The sequence below is a fragment of the Apis laboriosa genome, unplaced genomic scaffold (genome assembly GCF_014066325.1).
Source record: "Apis laboriosa isolate Shangri-la unplaced genomic scaffold, ASM1406632v1 scaffold170_cov151, whole genome shotgun sequence".
In the NCBI taxonomy this organism is placed as follows: domain Eukaryota; kingdom Metazoa; phylum Arthropoda; class Insecta; order Hymenoptera; family Apidae; genus Apis; species Apis laboriosa.
Genome location: NW_025222134.1, coordinates 520,750 through 540,966, shown reverse-complemented (window position 1 = coordinate 540,966; position 20,217 = coordinate 520,750). Strand labels below are relative to the sequence as shown.

General features: G+C 27.7%; 1 protein-coding gene and 2 long non-coding RNA genes across 5 annotated transcripts in view; 2 read left to right on the top strand and 1 right to left on the bottom strand.

The window, feature by feature from the left end:
- Window positions 1–16,070, bottom strand: part of LOC122711543 (rho GTPase-activating protein 100F) — a 59,239-nt gene extending 43,169 nt beyond the window's left edge. Inside the window, exons 1-3 of one of the 3 annotated variants that reach the window (XM_043930413.1) lie at window positions 15,449–16,070; window positions 11,542–11,637; window positions 7,067–7,310 (exon numbers count right to left, since the gene is read on the bottom strand). In XM_043930413.1, the coding sequence (XP_043786348.1) occupies window positions 7,067–7,285 (219 nt within the window). In that variant the 5' untranslated portion in view covers window positions 7,286–7,310; window positions 11,542–11,637; window positions 15,449–16,070. Of the gene's footprint in view, window positions 1–7,066; window positions 7,311–8,448; window positions 8,700–8,834; window positions 8,886–11,541; window positions 11,638–15,448 lie in introns of those variants that run through there. The other 2 variants (XM_043930414.1, XM_043930412.1) reach the window with 2 other exon arrangements.
- On the top strand, window positions 8,729–10,175 carry LOC122711545. The gene is made up of 3 exons (XR_006346117.1): window positions 8,729–8,926; window positions 9,270–9,398; window positions 10,128–10,175. It is a non-coding gene; the product is annotated as an uncharacterized LOC122711545 (long non-coding RNA).
- LOC122711544 lies at window positions 10,213–12,220 on the top strand. The gene is made up of 3 exons (XR_006346116.1): window positions 10,213–10,562; window positions 11,435–11,665; window positions 11,880–12,220. It is a non-coding gene; the product is annotated as an uncharacterized LOC122711544 (long non-coding RNA).
- Window positions 16,071–20,217: the final 4,147 nt, after the last annotated feature.

The following is a 20,217-nucleotide window of genomic DNA, read 5'->3' as shown; positions in this document are numbered from 1 at the left end:
TCGTGTCGATGCTAAACTGATGAAGGGTCGTCAGTATCGTCGATAAGAGACTATCCGTTTTCTACACGGTGGCTTGAAATTATCACTTTTCTACGATCATTCCTCCATCATTCTATGAGATCTACATCTATAATCTATATTTATTTGATCATTATACTCTTCCTAGGATTTTTTATCCTAATATAAATTCGTGTTTTATTAAAAATTTATTTAAAAAATATCTAGGGAATTTGATAGCAAACGTCAGAATCGATCAAATGGTTGATCGTCGATAGCGACGATTCTGGATGATTTTTGTCTCGATAAGAGGGACATCAATCGTTGAAAACAACGGGACAAAACGAACAAAAAGGAAAGAAAGGGCAGTGGAAAGATAATTAGATATTGATTTCGCGTTAGAGCCGCGTTAAGATGGACGGCTATTCATTAATGTATTATAACGGAGAGGTTCTTGTTCATTGGCTGATCTATTAAAATCCAAAGGATGGTCGGGACTTTCTGCATATTACTCACTCGTCCAACCTTTCACCACCTCCCCATTCTTTCGTCTCCCCCTTTGAAAAAAGCTCCCCATTGTTACAACTGTGACTCTTCTCATTCCCTGATGATGAATTTTGTGGGATATCTTGGAAATACCATTGGTAGATTTATAAAAATTTTTAAGAAAATTCCCTCCCTTTCTTTCTGATGCTTCACCTTTTTCAAAAATTATTAGCATATTATATGCACAAATTTATTTTCTTTATTTTTACTTAGAATATGATTGTGAAGTTTTATCTGGAACGCTCTGTATGTATGGAATAAATTTTTTACTCGAAATTTTACAATACTTTAAGTTGAGGAATTTCATGGATGTGGAAGAGAAACGAAATAAGAATTCTCGGCGAATAAAAAACTTCATTGTAGCGAGGTGAATCGCCAGATTGCAATGTAAAACAGCTTTCTCGGAATAGCAATCTAATATTTAAATCTTCGTGGAAGTAAGGTAGTACGAATCGAATGCCTCGGGTGTTTCATAAGAAGATTCGTGCGGAGTATATTGCAACTGTAAAGTTAAACCACGTATGATATTTTTAACGATTTCATGTTTCTCGTTTTCTTCATTTCCTGATATTAAGTGATTTGAATCCTGGAAAAAAAAAAAAAAAAATAAAAATATGATTCTTTGAAATTTAATCTCCTTATTTTTATATTAAGTTTAATTTTTTTAATAATTAAATTTTAATAATTAAAAAAGAGAGATAAATAATTATTACAAACTTGGATTGATCTCAAGGCAATTATCAATATGCATGATAAATTTCTTCTTTCGTAGAGAGAAAGATTAAAAATTTTAAATTTCATTCATACTCAAGCTTTATTCCTTTTTTTCGAATTATATTTCAAATAAAGAAAATCTGCAAATATTCACTCCTCAGAGAAATTAAAAAGAAATAACACGAATATAACACATTTTTTTTTGACGTGAAGAAGAAATCGAGATCTTTTTTCCAATATTTAGTTAGCCAATTATCCTCGAATATCGACTAATTAATACAGACAACTATGGAAAATCATCGTATTCTAAAATGGACGTGTTCTTTATACTACGACCACGCTGAGAATTTATTACTCGTCACGTGTCCCTGATCGATAGCGGTGCTATTGATATCAATAGCAGATGAGCGACCCATAATAAGCCAGGCTTACGGATAGATGTAAAAGAGAAACCAATGATAATTATTTTTGACAAGTATTCAAAAAAACCCTTCGAATTGTTACCAACACAAAAAAGTTCTTCGATACGTGTCAAATATCTCTGGTATGAAAAAAAAAAAAAAAAAAGAAAAAGAAGAAGAAGAAGGAAAGACGTTTCAATGTAACGAGAAAATGAAAAATGAAAAATGAAAAAAAGTGAATAGAAAATATATAGAATAAAATTTTTTTATAAAGACAAATATTTTTTAACTAAAATCGAAAGCATACAAATGTACAAATAATCTATTTTTTTTTACATTACGATTTTTTTATGTACAATTTTTAAATTAATAGACATACGAATTATAATTATAATACTTGAAATATTTAGATGTAGAAAGCATATTTTAAAAATATTTTTCGTTCAACGTGAATATATGAATTTTTATTCTTGAAGAAGAAAAGAATTTTGGGTCGTAACTGAATGATTTACTCAACGATCTGTCGGGTCAAATCTAAATTTGCAACAGATCCATTGTACAACGAGATATCTTGAGTACAAAAAACGCGAATGGAATCTGATAATACAATAAATAGACAATTATTGTTGTATGAAAATATATAAATAATTACAAATTTCTTATTTATAATTTCAATCTATTAATTTATGATTTCAATCTCTATAAGAAAACTGTCTCTATAAGAATAAAATTTCTCAATATAAATAGAAAGTTTATTTCTTTCATTGATGGAAAATATTATATAATTTAATTTATAAATAAATTTTACATTGAGTGCAATCAATTTTGATTTTCATTCAATTAAAAAAATTTAATGTTAGAAATTTCAAATTGCGTGACTTTGAAATCAAATAATAATCAAATAATTTCGAATCATAAAGATTTCGATTTTAGAATTATACGTAAAATAAAAAATTGATCAATCTCGAATATGATAGAAGCAATAATATATTAGAGTTTTTCGGAATGACTCTCGACTTATTTCCAGACACCAATTATACCTCAGTCATTCTTACGAAACGATTCAGTTCGCGTGTTTGATCGTAATGCACTCCAATTGCAACGAGTACATTGAGTTTTCGCGGAAGCATGCAAAATATTCGAGGTTACCAACACGTGTGATACGTGCAAGGAGCATAAACCTGATTTTCGGAACTTATAAAAATATATCAAGTCGAATTTGCCTTTCACCGAGTCGATCATCTTAGTCACTAAAGCCAAACTAACATATCAATCAATTAACATTCGATAATTAGAATAATTAACTAGGATTATCTAGAAAATTGTAATAAAATTATGATTATCCAAGAGATTTATTCATTTTATATGTATCAATTAAAAATAATTTGAAAGTATTTAACAAAAGAAACATTTAATTGCAATTATTTTTCATAAAATGTTGTTTTTCAATTTTTCAAAATTATTTTCTATAAATTATCAATTGTACAATGTATATAATGATGTATGCAAATATTTTTCGTATAAATAATTAATTCTTTTCAATTCATTGATAATTATTGAATTTATTTTTGCCATACGATTGAAAATTAATTTTTTCTAGAAACGACAATCGACAAAGTAAAAGGAAATCGAATTCAAGAGGAAGTTTCCGATATAAAATGGCGTCGAGAAGAAGAAAGTTTTCCTAGGTAGTTTCTGACCGTGGAAGAGTACAGCCGCCTAAACGACATCGTTTATTATTTTAATGACGTCATTAGTGGAATTTAAATAATCTTGTCCGTGAGCCACTTCGTCTTGCTGTACCCATGACAGTTTTATTCGTCGTTACCACGACATTTGGCCATTCTCTTTACATTCGCGCCGCCATTAGTGTCTTGTTTTTCCTTTCCTATCCACCTACAACTATTTCATCGCGTTTTTTTTACAAATTTACAAATCGAGAAAGAAAATAGCAAGAAATTAAATAATAAAATATCGCTGTCTCGTTATTATGAATTAACAAGTCGATCAGAATTTTCAATAATAGAAAAAGAACGTGAAAATTTCGACTCGAGTATAAAAATTGAACGTTTCGTGTTTTACGTTCGGATCATAAAGGATTCCCCTTTATATCGTGATGCCTTTGATATCTATATGATAGCAAAGGGAATACCTTTCTTTATATTAGTGTAATATTTTGACACCTTCTATAAAGGTGGGATAATCGTTTCACATTAGCACAGTTCTGTCATAGAGGTATGCTTGATATTCTTATAGAATGCTACTTTTTCACGTTGAATTCTTCGACTGTAAATCTTATCCATATTCGATCTCTTCATTCTTTCTATTTTGAATCTTTTTTGATTTTCAATTTTTCTATTTTTGAATTCCTCCATTTTCCATTTCTTCATTTTAAATTTCTTCACATTGAGTATTTCGATTATTTCACATTTTAAATTGTATATCTGCAGAACTAAATTATAGATCAATAATATCAATAACGATATCCTAAATGTATTTATATATAATTAAGAGAACTAATTATCATATATTGAAAACATAGTCAAAAATTCATATTCAAAGTTAATAAAAACTTAATCTATGATGTGGAGCATTTAATAAAGCATAAACGCGAGTAGATAATAAACGCGAAATAATAGATTACGAAATCTGAAGGCTGGATGTAAACCATTTCCAGGCCGTGGATAGACCGGGGGCTATTTTCGAGAAGAACAATATAAAAATGACATGGCAATGTAGCTGCCACGTATTCCGTGCCTCGGCGGCGCCGTCTATTCTTTCCCATCTTGTCCACCCATTGTCTTCTCTTCCCGTTGAACTTGTGCACATGACTCGTTTTCAAAAGACGATTTACCGATTTTCCACGCTCGTCACGAGACATGTAGAAAAAAATCGAAAAATGACACAATGTCGAAAAGTATAGCGATACTTTTCATTATTATTATATTTTTCATTATTATTATATTGATTATATATTTTTTTTTTCATTCATTTTTGAATTGTATTAAATTAAAAAAAAATCTAAAAATAAGTTGAGACCGACGTTTTAGATTCGCGAAACTTGAATCCGAAAATTCCGAGAATTTCTTTGTGAAGTTTCAAAAATACTCTTGAAATACTTTTTCTCCTTTTCCTTTTCTTTTTTTTCTTGCTATAGAAATTATTTTTTATTATTTTAATCATTCTTTATTCAAATTTCAAGAGTGTTTAATCACAAATAATAGTAAAAAGTTTCGAGATTCGTAATACGAAACTTTTTGAGTTTTAAAGTTTCGATTGTTATATCCTTAAAAAAAAAAAATCTATGACACATGCTATATATAAAAATATAATAAAAATATCTATATATATAGAATGTCATGTTTTTAAATATTTTATAACAACGTAAATAGTAATCATCCACGATTGTTACGATGATTTGAAAATCAATGTTGGAGATACACACGTTTATTTGGCTGGTCTCGTATCATCGAGTGGAATAGAAAATAATGGCAAGCTGCCGGATATTTGTGGGCGAGAGTGTGACAAATATATATGATAAAAGCCGACCTGTTCCGCTCGATATTGATTTATAACAGACCGATGTATTCAACGTGTATCGGAACTATGTTTTCAATTTCCATGTAACGCATTCACCGAAAATTTGATATTTCACTTGGAATATCAATAAGGATATTGAAACCAAAAAAAAAAAAAAAGAAAAAAAAATGCACGTGCTTCCAACGTCACGATGTTGTGTCTACGAATAAATTCGTGTGAGGGGGAGAAAAAATATTCATGAATTTTTTTCCAAGGGATACCAAAACTATACGAAATTTTTTCTAGTTTGGATATTTTTGAATTTTTTCCATATTTGAATTCTTCGACCATGAATTTTTCCATTTTCAATCTCTTTATTTTGAATTTTTTTTACTTTGAACTTCTCATTCTTGATTTTTTTACGTGAATTTTAATTTTTTTATCCGTAAAACATTTTACTCTATTAGTGGAAAAAAATGCATAATTGCATATTTTATCACTGTTGAAAAATAATTTAAAAAAAAATCATACAATTGTATAAAGTTTGCTTCTATAATTTTGTTCATAATTATTTTTATCCTCTAACTTTTTATTAATATAAAAAATATATATTAAATATACCACTTTATTTTAGGTTCCCTTACAATAATGCAGTATTATACGAATCTTTAAAATAAACATGTCCACGTGGTAGTGAAGTGTAATTTATAACTGAACATGCACGTGAGAGCACGTGACTCGATTAATCTGATTTCACGGCTGCAATCATGTCCAGGCCATTCGATGGAGTTGGCCAATGTAAATCGAGCACAATAATCAAAGACATATGGAGGTAAGTTCATCAATCCTTTCTATAATTTGTTATATTCCATCAAAGAGGGAATTCATTGATGGAATCCATTGTATTATGGATAAGTGAACAAAATAACAAAGAAAGTTAATAGATGATATCGCTTTTCCTCAATGTAGTCTTTTAATTTATTATTTAAAACATTAATTAAAATATTTAATCATAGTTTTAAGAAAATTACACTTGTGAAAAATCCTCCATCCTTTCAAGAAAATTCAGACTCCCTGTTTACTTGATATATATAATTTAAAACTAACAGTCGGATAAGCTAGACTTAAAATCTTAAACAGAAGAAATTCTGTATGATTCCTAATCAATAAAATTAAATATAATCCTTTTCCTTGATTATAATTAATGTTTCGCATTAAGATATACTAAATATTCATAAGACAAAGATAATTTAAAATAAAGATTTATCTCATAAAAATATACAATTAAATTGTGTATTTTTATGAGATTAATCTTTATTTTATTATTATCTTTTATATTAAATCACTATTAATTCATTTTGTAAAAAAATTTTAGTTTTTAAACAATATAAAATGTATGATGTGTGAGAAATTTTGCAAACAGAAAACTGTATTAGAATCAAGAACATATTCTAAACCTTTTATGAATGCTCATTGTCAGAAAATTATATAGAATTGTTAATTTCAATATAGAAAAAGATTTATTATTGATATTGAATAAATATTTTATGTGCATCATTATAAATAAATATAAATACACATACATATAGTGATTTAATCTTATACCAAATATACTTTGAAGATATTCGACTTAGATAAATTTCAAGTAAAATTCTATTTTTCTTAAATCTGATTGATCTTTAGTAGGTAAGCATAGATTATCATGAAATTCGAATGATAATCAAACTCCAACTATCATTATTTCAAAGTCATCAATTTAAACTTGATCCCAACTTGTATCAATCAGTGGGTCTTTATATTTTTATGCAAAGTATCATCATTTCTCACTTAAAGATTCTGTGCGTTGTAATTATAACATTTTGAAAATGTTAAAAATAGTATATACTCACTTTCCTGCGGCCGCAGCAGAGCATGGCTGCTGTGCTGCAGCTGCGGCGAGCCGTCGACGAGAGTTGAGGCTGGTGACAGACGTAGCTGAGTCGTGCGCCCCCTTCCCGCTGCAGCTGCACCACGCGCACCTGCAGCTGCACCTGCTCCCGCTCCCGTTGTCCTTGACCGACACCGACTCGACCACCGTACTTGATGCGCACGTGTTTTCGCCACTGCATGAGTTCGGTGCGTCATGCCCTCTTCCTGAAATTGGCAATAAATCGGTTAATAAAAATCCATGGAAAATGAAAAAAGATTAAGTAGAAATCATTTAGAAAAATAAGTGAAAAAATATTGGAAATCATTATTTTTAGCTTAATAATATATATTATATAATATATAATAATATATAATATAAATAATAATATATAAATATATATAATATATAATATATAATAATAATATATAATAATAATAGCTTAATAATATATATTATATATTAATTATAATATAATATATATTAAATTAATTCGTTTAATAGCTAAATTAGTTTCTTCAAGAAATAGAAAACCTAACCGCAAGAATTAATTAATAAGACATGAGAGGTTAAGAGCGCATAGAAATTTCGGAATCTTCATACGTCTCCTCCAACACAATACACAACGCTATCAAAACCATTTATGTAACATGTCATTGCTAAAAAGCTTCCACAGGATGTTGCTTGTTCAATGTACTTTGTTAATAAAACAGTCTCGTAGTCGCAAATTTTGAAGTTAAGAATTCCAGAAGTCGCTATCCTTCTTTTTTTTAGGAAACCAGGACAGATCGATCGATATCAGGGAGGGTTCCACTAAATATATCACATATTTTCAATATCTGTGTAATCTTTACATATAATGAACATCCTGACACCATAAGTAAGTACATAACACTATTACATATATTATATAATATATTATATACTATTACATATATTATATAATACATACATTACATATATTATATAATACCTCTCCCGTTTGATATCTATTTTAGTTTTTTGTGTTAGTATAATAATTACTATAGTATTTTTCATAATTTATATTTTTTCGTTTTCATTTTATTAATTACAATTTCCGTTTGAATCGGATTTAAATTTTAATCGAAAATTATGAAAACTTTGTTTATTATTGATATTTTCTATATGATTGGATTAATTAAAAATCACTTTTTCTTTTTTATTTTTCCTAACAAATTATATTTCTGCCATTTTTTCTTAAAAATGAGTTTTTCTTAAAAAGAGCAAGTAAAAAGAATCTAAGAAACAACAAATTTCTCATCTACATTAAGTATTACTAAAAATTATCCTTTATTATCAAAGAACATAAATATACAATTTTATAAAAAATTTTCAGTAACATACCTCGTTTTTACCTCATTTTTCTTTTTTAATCTACACTTTGAAAAACACAATTACACTAGTGAAATTATAAATCTAAATTAATTAATGAATTCCTATTCCTTAATCACATTTGCAATTCCGTTAAAAATTAATTTCGATATTGCGTCGAATACAATAAAATCGATAACGGGAAAAAGATCGAGATTATCGAGGAATCTTGATAATCGATAGATGCATGGCGACATCTATTTTTAGGTTAGGAAATTAATGCAAAAAGAAGGATACCATCGGGAGGTAATATAGAATAAGGTCATCATATCGCGTGCCAAATTAAAATCATTCAATCATCTAGGAACTGATGGATGGATCCACTATTAATAAATTAACATGCTCCAATAATTGAATACCTAGTGAAGTTATTGGGTCACTCTTCATGTATCTGATCTTCTAATATTGCCATTTTATTGGAATACTCTACAACCGAAAAATATTAATTCAGGTTAGTATGTAAATAAAATTTTATCACCTTCGTTCTAACTTAAATTTGATAAAAATATAATTATATATAATTATAATTAAAATAATTATAGAGGGATTAAAACTTTACCAAGTAACTTTTAATTTTTTTACTAATAGTAACTTTTAATTTTCATTATTAACTAATTATTCTATATCCAAAGAGAAGATAACCTTTTTTAACTTTGATCACTTTGAATATTTCTCTTTTTAGACATCTGAAAAAATTGTATTTAATGATGTATGATACATGGATCGTTAATTAATCTATTAATTAAACATTTTAATATTAATTATAAAAATTAAAAAAAAATAAATTTTTACAGAATATTAAATTGAAAAATTAATTCGAAAATGAATCAATCTGATTTTGATATAAATTTCATTTAAAGAAATATCAGAAGCATAATGCAACTGGTACAAGAACATGTATCTAAATCATCAGGTGGATAAAGGTAAAATAAAACGTCTAACTTAACCTCAAATCTAATTTCAATAAAAATCCCGCTTGAAAAAATATTAGGAATGAGGTATAACTAGAACAAGTATAGTGTAATTAAATCACCAAGTGGATAAGGGTCGAAACAAAATAGCCTTCATGCTTTTAACCCCCTTTACGGTAACCAAATAATCGATCCCACGTGGCTGTGCGCAATCACAGTTGACCTAGGGCTACCGAGAATTATGCTAGGAATCTCATAAGCCACGTCCATCACCGACCGAATGTCTCGGTCTTCAATTCAATCAAGGGAACTATTCATACGACACATTCTATGTCAAGCTCGCGTTGATTCATTAAGAATCAATAAAATCTTCGACCGTGTGCACCTGGTATGGTACAACCTTGACCTCATCCTTTTCACGGATTCTCTCCTAGAAATTGACCCGTTATATATGAAGACGATTTGTTGAATATAATTTTATGCAAAGTTTCAACTTTTTTCGAACAATGATCATAACAATTATTTAATTTTGATTAATTAGAAAATTTATGATAATTGATAAAAGAAAAGAAAATCAATGCTTTCCAATCTAACAGCCTATAAAGGAGTCGTTGCTCTCATTTCTAATTAATAACTTTTAATACTTAATTATTTTAATATAATTACATTATATGTATATTAGATTAATTCTTTTATTACTTAATTTAAAGAATATCTCTAATCCATTTCCAATTTTTCTAGGAATAAAATTGAAAACTAAAATTGAAATTACTTATTTAAATATTATATATATTATATATATAAAGAATATATAAGAATATATAAGAATATATATATATAAAGATCATAACTCGAGAAGAATTGAATGCAATTTATTTTTTTGGAATAATTATTGCTAAATAATGCAAAGAAAAGAGAGGAAAATGATAAACATTAAAGGACTTTTAATGTCTTATAAATTTTAGAATTTACATAGAAAATTCCTTTTGCTGGTCTATTACATTTTTTTATTCCTGAATAGCTTGATGTAGGCTTATAAACAACATCACTACACTTCTCGAATAAACGACTAATCGGTCCCTTGCGATGTTCTTAGAGAACATAGAAAACGTGTTCCAGAGAAATACTTGTGCGGGAAAAAACGTGCGGCATAATGATCATGATGCACGTGCAATGGTAAGATCATACTCCCTATGGATTTTCCTTATATAAATCTTTAAAATCTCGCATATTCATGCAATATTTTTGAACAAGAAAACATTTCTGATTCAAAATTGCAGAGATTTAAAATTTTCTTTTTCTACCCATATTTCTATTCAAACTACATATATATTTTATATTTTATTTTAATCTATTTATTAAATATTTTTAAGAAAAAGAAATGATTTTAAAAAAGTTAATACTTAGTTATAGTTAAATTAAAAACAATTAAGTCAACAATTACAGATCACAATATTCTAATATAAAAATATCTTAAAATTTTAAGAAAATAATAAGTAAAAAATTTCAATTATCCGTTATCATAATTCCAATAACCAAACCAGCCAGTTTTGGGTAATTGTCCATAATCATAAATATAATCAGAATATGTATTCAAAAAAGCATGTATTTAACTCTTGAAATATTGCACGTTGAAAGTGAATATCGATAGACCTATACTTATCTGATTTTTGTTATCTAATATTATCCGTCGAAAATGATAAAAAATAATGTAGAATGTTCGGGTTTTAACGTATCCTTATATAGGAAATACATTTGAGAATAAAATTTTCAAAGAATTGTTTTCGAGAATATTTTTCGCAAATAAATATTGCATTGAGAGTGAAATTAATCAAGAATAACTTTCACTTTCAATACAATATTGAAAAATGATTCTCAAAAATAATTTTTAAATATATTTGAACCCATAAAGGCTGCTGTATAATGATTGTTTCACACAAATATGTATCATAAGATTTCAGACAAATCATATATCGTATTATATCACAAAAGAGAAAATGATAATAATGTCTTCGAAATTGTTACATGCAGATTAATCGTATTTCCAGAGTAATTTCCGGCTGATGCAATTCTCTGGGCACACTTAAAAAAATAAATATAAAAAAAGAACATCATAAAAAAGAGAGATAAAAAGGATGACATGCTTGATCGATACCTTCTAAAAATCATTTCTCGCGCGAAGGGCCAACGGGTCCCTGCTCGAGCAGACTTGAATGACCTCTCTCATTCTGGTCCACTGATCACCGATCTCCTGAAGCAATATAAAAATAACTACGTTAGTAAGTGAATATATCAGTGAGATTTTTAATTATTGAATTAATATTTGCAAGTATATATGAAAAGTTAATATTTAAAATATATATATTATATATATATAACAAATAAACAAAGATGTATTATAAACAATAAAAAATAGTGGAAAAAAATATTTTAGCTAATAAACTATACAGTTTTGTTTTTAAATAAAGTTTTTGAAGGATCGTATTCTAATAGGCGTTCATAATTCAAATTCTTGGAAGTCATGGAAGAAGTTTAAAAGCACTACGTGAAAATTCGAAAACTTTGAAAGCGTTTGACTTCGGCAGGCTGAGAGAGGTAATAAAGCTTCCCGGACTCTCGAGTCTGCAGACATCTCCATAGAGAAACGTCAGCGTTTAAGCAAAAGAGCTTTCAATATTAGATAAAACTCGATAAATCCTTTTGATCAACGTTCTTTTACTTACTTTTTCAATAAACAATTGCAAACACTCAAATAATATAATTTGCTAACAAACTAAAGATAATATTATAACTACATGTACTAATATATATACATATGTCAATTCAATTTTACATTTTTTGAAATATTTTTTAATAAGTATTAAATATTTAATTAGCGCTAAAATTTTCAATATTATGTTTTATCAATCCTTTAATTGATTAATAAAAACTTCCTCTTTTCTTGTCATTATATATATCAAAATGAAAATTTTTTTATTCATTAAATATTCAAAATTTAATATGAATTATTCTTTAAATAATACATACACAAATTTCTTTCTATCTATCTAACATTTCTTTATATCTTTCTATCTATCTATCGTTTTAATCTAGTGCAATCAAATCATTTTTTAACCCAATCGATATATAAATTAATATTAATAAAAATTGAACAAATCTTTTATAATTTATTCGCATAAATCTTAATAACTTTTAAATCAGCCACTGTATTTTAAAGATTAATATCTGTAACATATATAAATAATTAAAATTTTCATTATCAAGAACTTTACCAAAAAATTCAGCCAAATAAAATTCTTTGCAGATAATTTTTGCAGATGATATTCACAAACACAATCTACAACTCGTTCCAACAATTCACCAGATATCTCACAGATCGGCGCAATTTTTGTATAACAGCTCTTTAAAAGGAAAGAAAAAGAGGGAAAAAAAAAAAATACGAATTAAAAAAAAAAGTTATTCACGAGAAGAGACACGCGCGCGTGCACGTGAGATTAACTACACCGACTCACGCCAAGCGTAACTTAACAACGTCGTACACGGCACTTAACGCCCGACATCGCGGTACGATTTTTCGTTCTCACTGTTAGGGACTAAGAAGTGGTGACGACTTCCACGGGGGGACAAGCGCGATCTCAAACTGCGCGAGAACGTGTGTATAGACGTCGTTAAATAAAAGAGGGGACACCCACTACTGCGCAAAATCTTTGTCGTAAGGGCGGTTCGATCGCTATTTGGTCCATGTGATATTAGTCAACTTCTGGATGACATCTCTATCATCTTTCATTTCTTGTTTTGCTTAAAATTCATAACATTTCAATAATTTGAAGAATTTTATTAATTTATTGATATATAAAATTATTATTTTATACTAATAAATAGAATAGTAGAATTAACATACATACAATTTTTTTTATTTAATTTTACTAATCATGGTAAATGACGTCTAAAACAATATTTGGAATATTTTCCTTCTATTTCTATTATTTGATTCATTTATTATTTGTTCTAAATAGAATATAACATGAATTAACAAGGGAATAATGTGGAATTCTGTTATATAAAATAATGATCATACATATTTACAATTATTCCACATAAAAAATAGATCTTAATGAAATAAATTAATAATAAAAATAATGCCTAAAATGAATTATTGAATATTTCTAAAAATATAAATATATTCTATAAACTATAGAATTCCTTAAAAATTCTATATATGAGAAATATTGTTTTAAGTGTTGATACATTCAAGAGTTTTTGCAGTCTGCAGTGTAAGTAGTTACTTGGAGAAAGAATCAACAAGATCTGTCGACATTCAACTAGTTCTCCTGAACTTTATTCTCCGATTTCGCTTTCCATTTCACATTCTATCGATCCCGAAGACAGAAGAAGAGGCTTTCATAGCAATGAAAAAGCATAAAACCAGTAGACAGAAAAATATAATTTTTAGGTGGACTAAATTTGATTGATTAACTAAGTTGACTCATCTGAGGAAAGATATTTTACTATTAAATTATTTTATTTAAAATTTTTTCTCTTTTTAATTAAAAAAGAGAATATTGATTTTCTAATTTTTTGTTTAATAATATTTTAATATATTTTTCAAAATATATTATACTATTTGAAGTTTTATATATCTCTTTTTTAAATGAAATTAATTAATTCTAAATACTTTAGAAATCTAGAGATAGTTTAATTTATTTATTCTAGCGAGAATAAATCAAAAGAAATGATAAAATTTTAGTTTTTTTAAATATTTTCAAATGATAGTTTAGTTAAGAAGATTAGATATTTTAATTAAAGAGAGCAGAGTATCATATAAATAACCAATTTTAATCTTATACTTTAAAATGTATTGTTTTTTAAAATAAAAGATATGAAAAAAAATATAAAAATATATAGGTTAATGATCTCATAATCTTTAGAAAAAGTTACAGAAGGTAGATAATAAAGCTATTAATACTCTCTTCCACTTTTGCCCTAAGGGTGTCGTTATTCTAATTATGGATTTTCCTTGTATATATCAAGTGTAAAACCACTTAGGCATCATGATATATAAAAAAAAAGCCTCCAAAAAACTTTAATTTCTTTTTTCTAAAAATAATATTTGATAATATTAAAATATGTTATATTTGCAATATTCTAAAAACAAGAAAATACATAATTATTTTAAATTTATTTTAAAATTATTTTAAATTTATTTTGTAATCTTATTTTGTAAGCTAAAATTTATTAAGATTTTAAAAAGATGATACCGGTAAAGGGAAAGAAGAAGTGATTCTAACTGTGAAAAGTAGATGCCAGAAGGGTCGATAAGGCGGCAATGAACGCAGAAGAAGCTCGTGAAGCGCAATTTCGAATTGTATGGCAGTGTAGCCGGGCCTGGATCGATAAGGGATACGTTTAAGGGCGAGTGGCAAGAGTAACAGGAGCATTGCAGCAGCCAGGAAGGTGTTTGTTCATCTTTCACTATATTCGTTAAGATTTATATCAAACAATACTTATCAACAATATGCATGGGCAAATATAATGACAAATACAAATTATTTTTTATCTAAAACTTATAAAAAGAAAAGAATTAAATTACAAATTTAAAAAAAAAGAAACAAAATAAATGATAAATAAAGCAAAAACAAGTAAAAATAAATAAATAAACAAAAAGAATAAATAATAAAAGTAGGTAAGATTGGAATATAGAATATAAAAGAACATAGAAACACTTCGAAAGAAGAAAAGAAAGTGAAGAAAAGAAAGAAGGTCGAGTAAAGCACGATTTCGTGGTGGCGTGCCAGAGCCAATGGTCCCGGACCACCGGATCAATATACCCTTTTTCGAGAATGTCTTCAACCGACCCTCCCTCAATTCTTACTAACACACATATGCTTATATACATACACATACATACACATAAACATATTACTACTCTCTTTCCTCTTTCACCCTCTCTCCCTTTCTCTCCTCTCGAGGAAAACGCGCGTGTCGTTGACTCTCTCTTAAACAAGCTTTACTGAATGAATCAAAATGACCAGTCCGGTTATGTTCACTGGTACATAACGTACCTTCCAGTGGACCAAAGACAAACGGCTCAAAAACGAGGAATCCCAAGTTGTTGCTTGAGTCCGTGTCTTCCTCGTTCAGTTTTTTAGTGGCGGAAGGAAATGGCACGACTCTTCAGGTTGCAGCTTTCTCACCTCACCGTATAAACGTCACGCGGGAATCAATACGCGCGCCTGCCTCAAGCTTCTCCTTCTCTTTCCCGCTTCGTATTTCACCGCCAATAAAGCTCTACCTGTCTCTGTCTCTCCCTGGTTCTCCCGCGATTCTCCACTCTCTCGAGTGCTCAGGCTATCCGTCGTGCCACGGCTCCAGTATCCCCGCGGCTGCTCGCACCTCGTGCACTGCTGGAATCACAACCGGCCCTATCTATAGGTAACCCTCCACCAGGAGGCAACGACTCAGAGACGAGTCCTTAAATCAACCTCTTTTATAATATACACGTCTCGCGGATGTATGTAGTACAAAAACCAAGAATTCGGCTGACGAAGATGTGTAACGGATCGCGCTGCATAACCATGACTATCTAGAGCACCCGGGCGGACATGTTGGTTGAGAGAACTGCGCACACGCGCCCCCAGCTCTTCTCGCATACTCGCCACGGCTCTCCAGACTATGCTGAATCAATTTTTCTGCCGGACTGAGGTCGATTTTCGAGTTATTTTTCGTTTCTACATTTTTTTTTTCTTTTTTGAGAAATTCTTGATTTTCTTGAAAATTTTTTGTTGAAAAATGAATGATCGATCAAAACGAAGTTGCGAATAGAAAAATGAAATATTTTAATAAGATTTTCTTTTTATTTTTTTATCTTTTTTTGATTTTTTTTTCTTTTTCTAGAATTTTATTTTCTTTTCTGAGAAAATAAAAAAGTCAATCAACAACGAACCTGTAAAAGAAAATGAAATTTTTTTATTAGACAATAGAGAAAAGGCGTTGTAATAACAATTAGCGTTTGAATATGATTATTTCATTGAATTTAATGGATTTATTGATTCTTGTGGATGTCAGTTGATTGAACGATTTTTTGATTTTTTTTCCTAACTTGATGCAACAGGTTATTTGAATGCTTTCTGCGAATTCTTTGTTTTTAAATCAGTTTAGTTCTATTTAAATAAAATTTTAAATATATTCTTTCTGCGATGAATATGATGATGTATGATTTTTATAGCAATTATATGAAGCTATTGAGATATAGTATATAAAGTTAAATTTCTTGTATCAAACGATTCTTTCAACTGGCTTACAGAAATAAATATATTTAATATCAAGTATTAATTAATTTGGCTAAATATTCTTGGTACATATGTATTATCTTATATTATGTACAAGTTATGATTTAAACATGAAAACCATAATTTTTTTTCATAATTCAAATAATATCAGTTATTTGAATAAAATTTTTTATTAAAACATATCAATATAATAATTTATATTATTAAAGTAATTATATATAATAATAGCAAAATAAATATTTCCATTGATCCTTGTATATATTTTTTTACATTAAATTTCAATCTATAAAATTTTTTCCATTGCATATAATTTTTGTTTAACATTGACTGAAATATTAAATATTAATAAGGTAATTTATGAATTCAATATTATTAATTATAAAGCAAAGATCAAAAATAAATTATGAAGCAAAAGAATCCAAATAACAAATATTCATTTAATAAATTTAATATAATATTCATGGAGTTTAAGAAAGAAATGCACAAAGAAATTTGGATAGCAAAAGAAAAAGTAGTAATTTCTTTATGAAAATATAAATTCATCTAGTAAGTTGATTCTATATCACTGTGTGACGAATTTTGATTTTTTTTAGTCGTTCTTTAGCTATCGAACCTTCACATGCAGATGTTCAAAATTTTTCCTTTCTTCTATTCTTTCTGAACAGGATACAACAATAGTGACAAAAAAATATATATATGAATATTGCATAATATAAGATTTATAAATTATGAATTAAAAATATTATTGACAATTGTTTTATGAAAAATAAACAACAAATATTAATATATTTTTTATTATTAAAATTTGTAATAAAAATAATCGTAATTTTAGATTTTTTTTTAGATTTTTTTCATTTACTAAATAACTTATGAAAAATACTGAAGAAAAATGAGAATGATTTAGGAAAATAGATAATACTTTCTAAATTTTCGTTCGATCAATGTCAATTCGTTTCCCTTTTGATTAATTCTTAAATAGAAGAATTACCTCTCATCCGTAGATATTCTCATGAAAAGAAGGGAATAGAAAGCTGATTATCGAAGAAATTCATTCCAGTGATTCACAAGGCTCTGATATTCCAATGTTAAATCGTTTTCTCTTCATTGTGATTTTCATCATCAAGCCTAAACCTTCTATTTCCGATTCGATTATACTGGTTTGAATTGAATGGAAACTACTTAGTGTTAAAAACACTTGCCAAAAAGACGATGACTTTGTCAATTCAAGTTAGATTCTCTTTAATAGATTCATAAATTTTAGTACAATTTTTAATATCTACAAAACATTACATTTTATTAAATTCCTTTCAATTGAGAATTCAATATAAAATGATAACTTATCTTTTTTTTTTTTTTTCTTAGAAAAAATCTTCAAAATGAAACGTTTTTATATATGATTTAATGAAAGTTAAAAATGCTAATTTATTCTTTAATCTATATTTTCCTCATTTTTAATTTTCTTAATTTAATTTCCAAATTTAGTTTTCAATTTTCTAGTTTTCTTTTTAAACTATTTCTTGTTTTCTTTTCTTTTTAAAATTCTTCTATTTCTTTTTTGCAGATTAATTATCAATAAAATAAAATTTATGATATTCAATTTTTACAGTATCAATCTCAACGTTCTTCTTGGAAAATATCTTTATCCTTTAAACATTTTTTTTCTCTTGATTTGAGTTAATCTAAGAAAAAGAATTGAGTTAATAATTTTCAATGTTATGCCGGCCCTGCTACTCGACCTGGAGTACGATGCTGTGATTGGACGGCATTTGAATGAATGCCATCCGGCATTCACACCTTTTTTCAGTTCCTTCCTTTCAGCTGCGACCCCGTGCACCGTGAAATCCCCGATATGTACTCGAGGGTTACGGTAGCTGACACGCAAGCACTATGAACGTGTGCTTTTCACGTCACGCACACGAGCCACCAGGATCGTATCAATTCCCTTGGTAATCCTGATTTTATATATAAGATATGGATAAAAAAAACATAGAATGTTTTTCGTGTTTAATTAATGGTTCTTTATTCTTAATTCAAACACGATCACATAATTTGTGATTCATAATATTGTTAATTATTGTCATGACTGAAAGTCGATATCTAAAGTCTAATCTTTTGAAAAAATAATGAATATATTCAGAAGATATTATTTCAATCTCAATATTATACTTACATCAGAAATAAAGAATAATTCGGTTATTTATTATAATCATATAATATTATCATATAATATTATTATACTCATTTCTCATTTTTTTATCTGTGCTGTTTCTATATTTTCATCATATCATTTCTCTAAGAGAAATTTGCATCGTTAAAAATTAATTGTTGTTCATCTCGAAAAGTATATCAAATATCTCAATTGATCAATTATTACATTCATCAAGCACATTCTGCCGATTGATTCATATTATTCATTATTCATTATCGTCTAATTTGACATTTTACTAGACATAAATAAGATTTTATTAAATTAATTTTCTAAAAATAGAAATTTCTAAAAAAATATTGTAATATTAAGAAAAATTTATTTTAGTCATTTACATTAAAAGTTAAAAAAATAAAAAGGAAAAAATGAAAATATTGAAAAACAAAATTATAATTACTTCAGAACTAATAAAATACTTACATTTTACTTAACAGCAAAATTAGCTTATAATATTTCCCTTAAATTAATAAATTGATCAAGATTATAAGATCGTTTAAATCTTCAATATGTTCATGTATACATTTTTAAATTAAATCAAATTAAAAGATATAAAATTTTTATTATGGAAATATCTGATTACAAATGATCAAAAATAGAAATTCTATTCCAAGAAAAGATTTGTCCAAATTGTAATTATTGTAAATCTAATTAGAATCTTAATCAGAAACTTATAATTTAAATATGTACACATATTTATATATGTATATATGTATGTATGTGTTAAAAAATTATTCTAAAAATGAAAGAATTAAAAATTAAATATTTTTTTTTCTTTAGCTTCCTTTTTGAAGAAATACTTGACTATATACTGTCTTGATACGCATGATCTAGATGAGCGTGCAGCTTTCATATGAATAACAACGGCAACGACAACGCCGTCGACGAGGACGAGAACGCATTACCCCTACCATTACGTACTACGAAATACTACGTTCTGTGATGCGGTGCAATTAAGCCAGTAACCCCTCACCCTTTCACATCCTACATCCTCTTCGCCCCCTCCAATAGACTTCGGACTCACAGAGGCGCAAGTCCGTCTCTTCTTTTACCATTTCTACCGCAGCTGACATTTATCCATTCGTTCATTCATCAGACCACATGTCTTTAACCAGTCGTTTGAATCAAGTTACCATGTTGATTCTTTAAACAGAATTTACATTAAAATCTTGATTATTCAATTTTATATAATCTTTTATTGAATACTAATAACATGAAGAATCTATTGTTCTAAAATATCTTCCAATCTTTTTTGAATAATTAAAATAAATAAAATAAACATTTCTTATAATGTTCAAATAAGTTACTTCATACTTCCCATATAAGATAAAGAAAATTT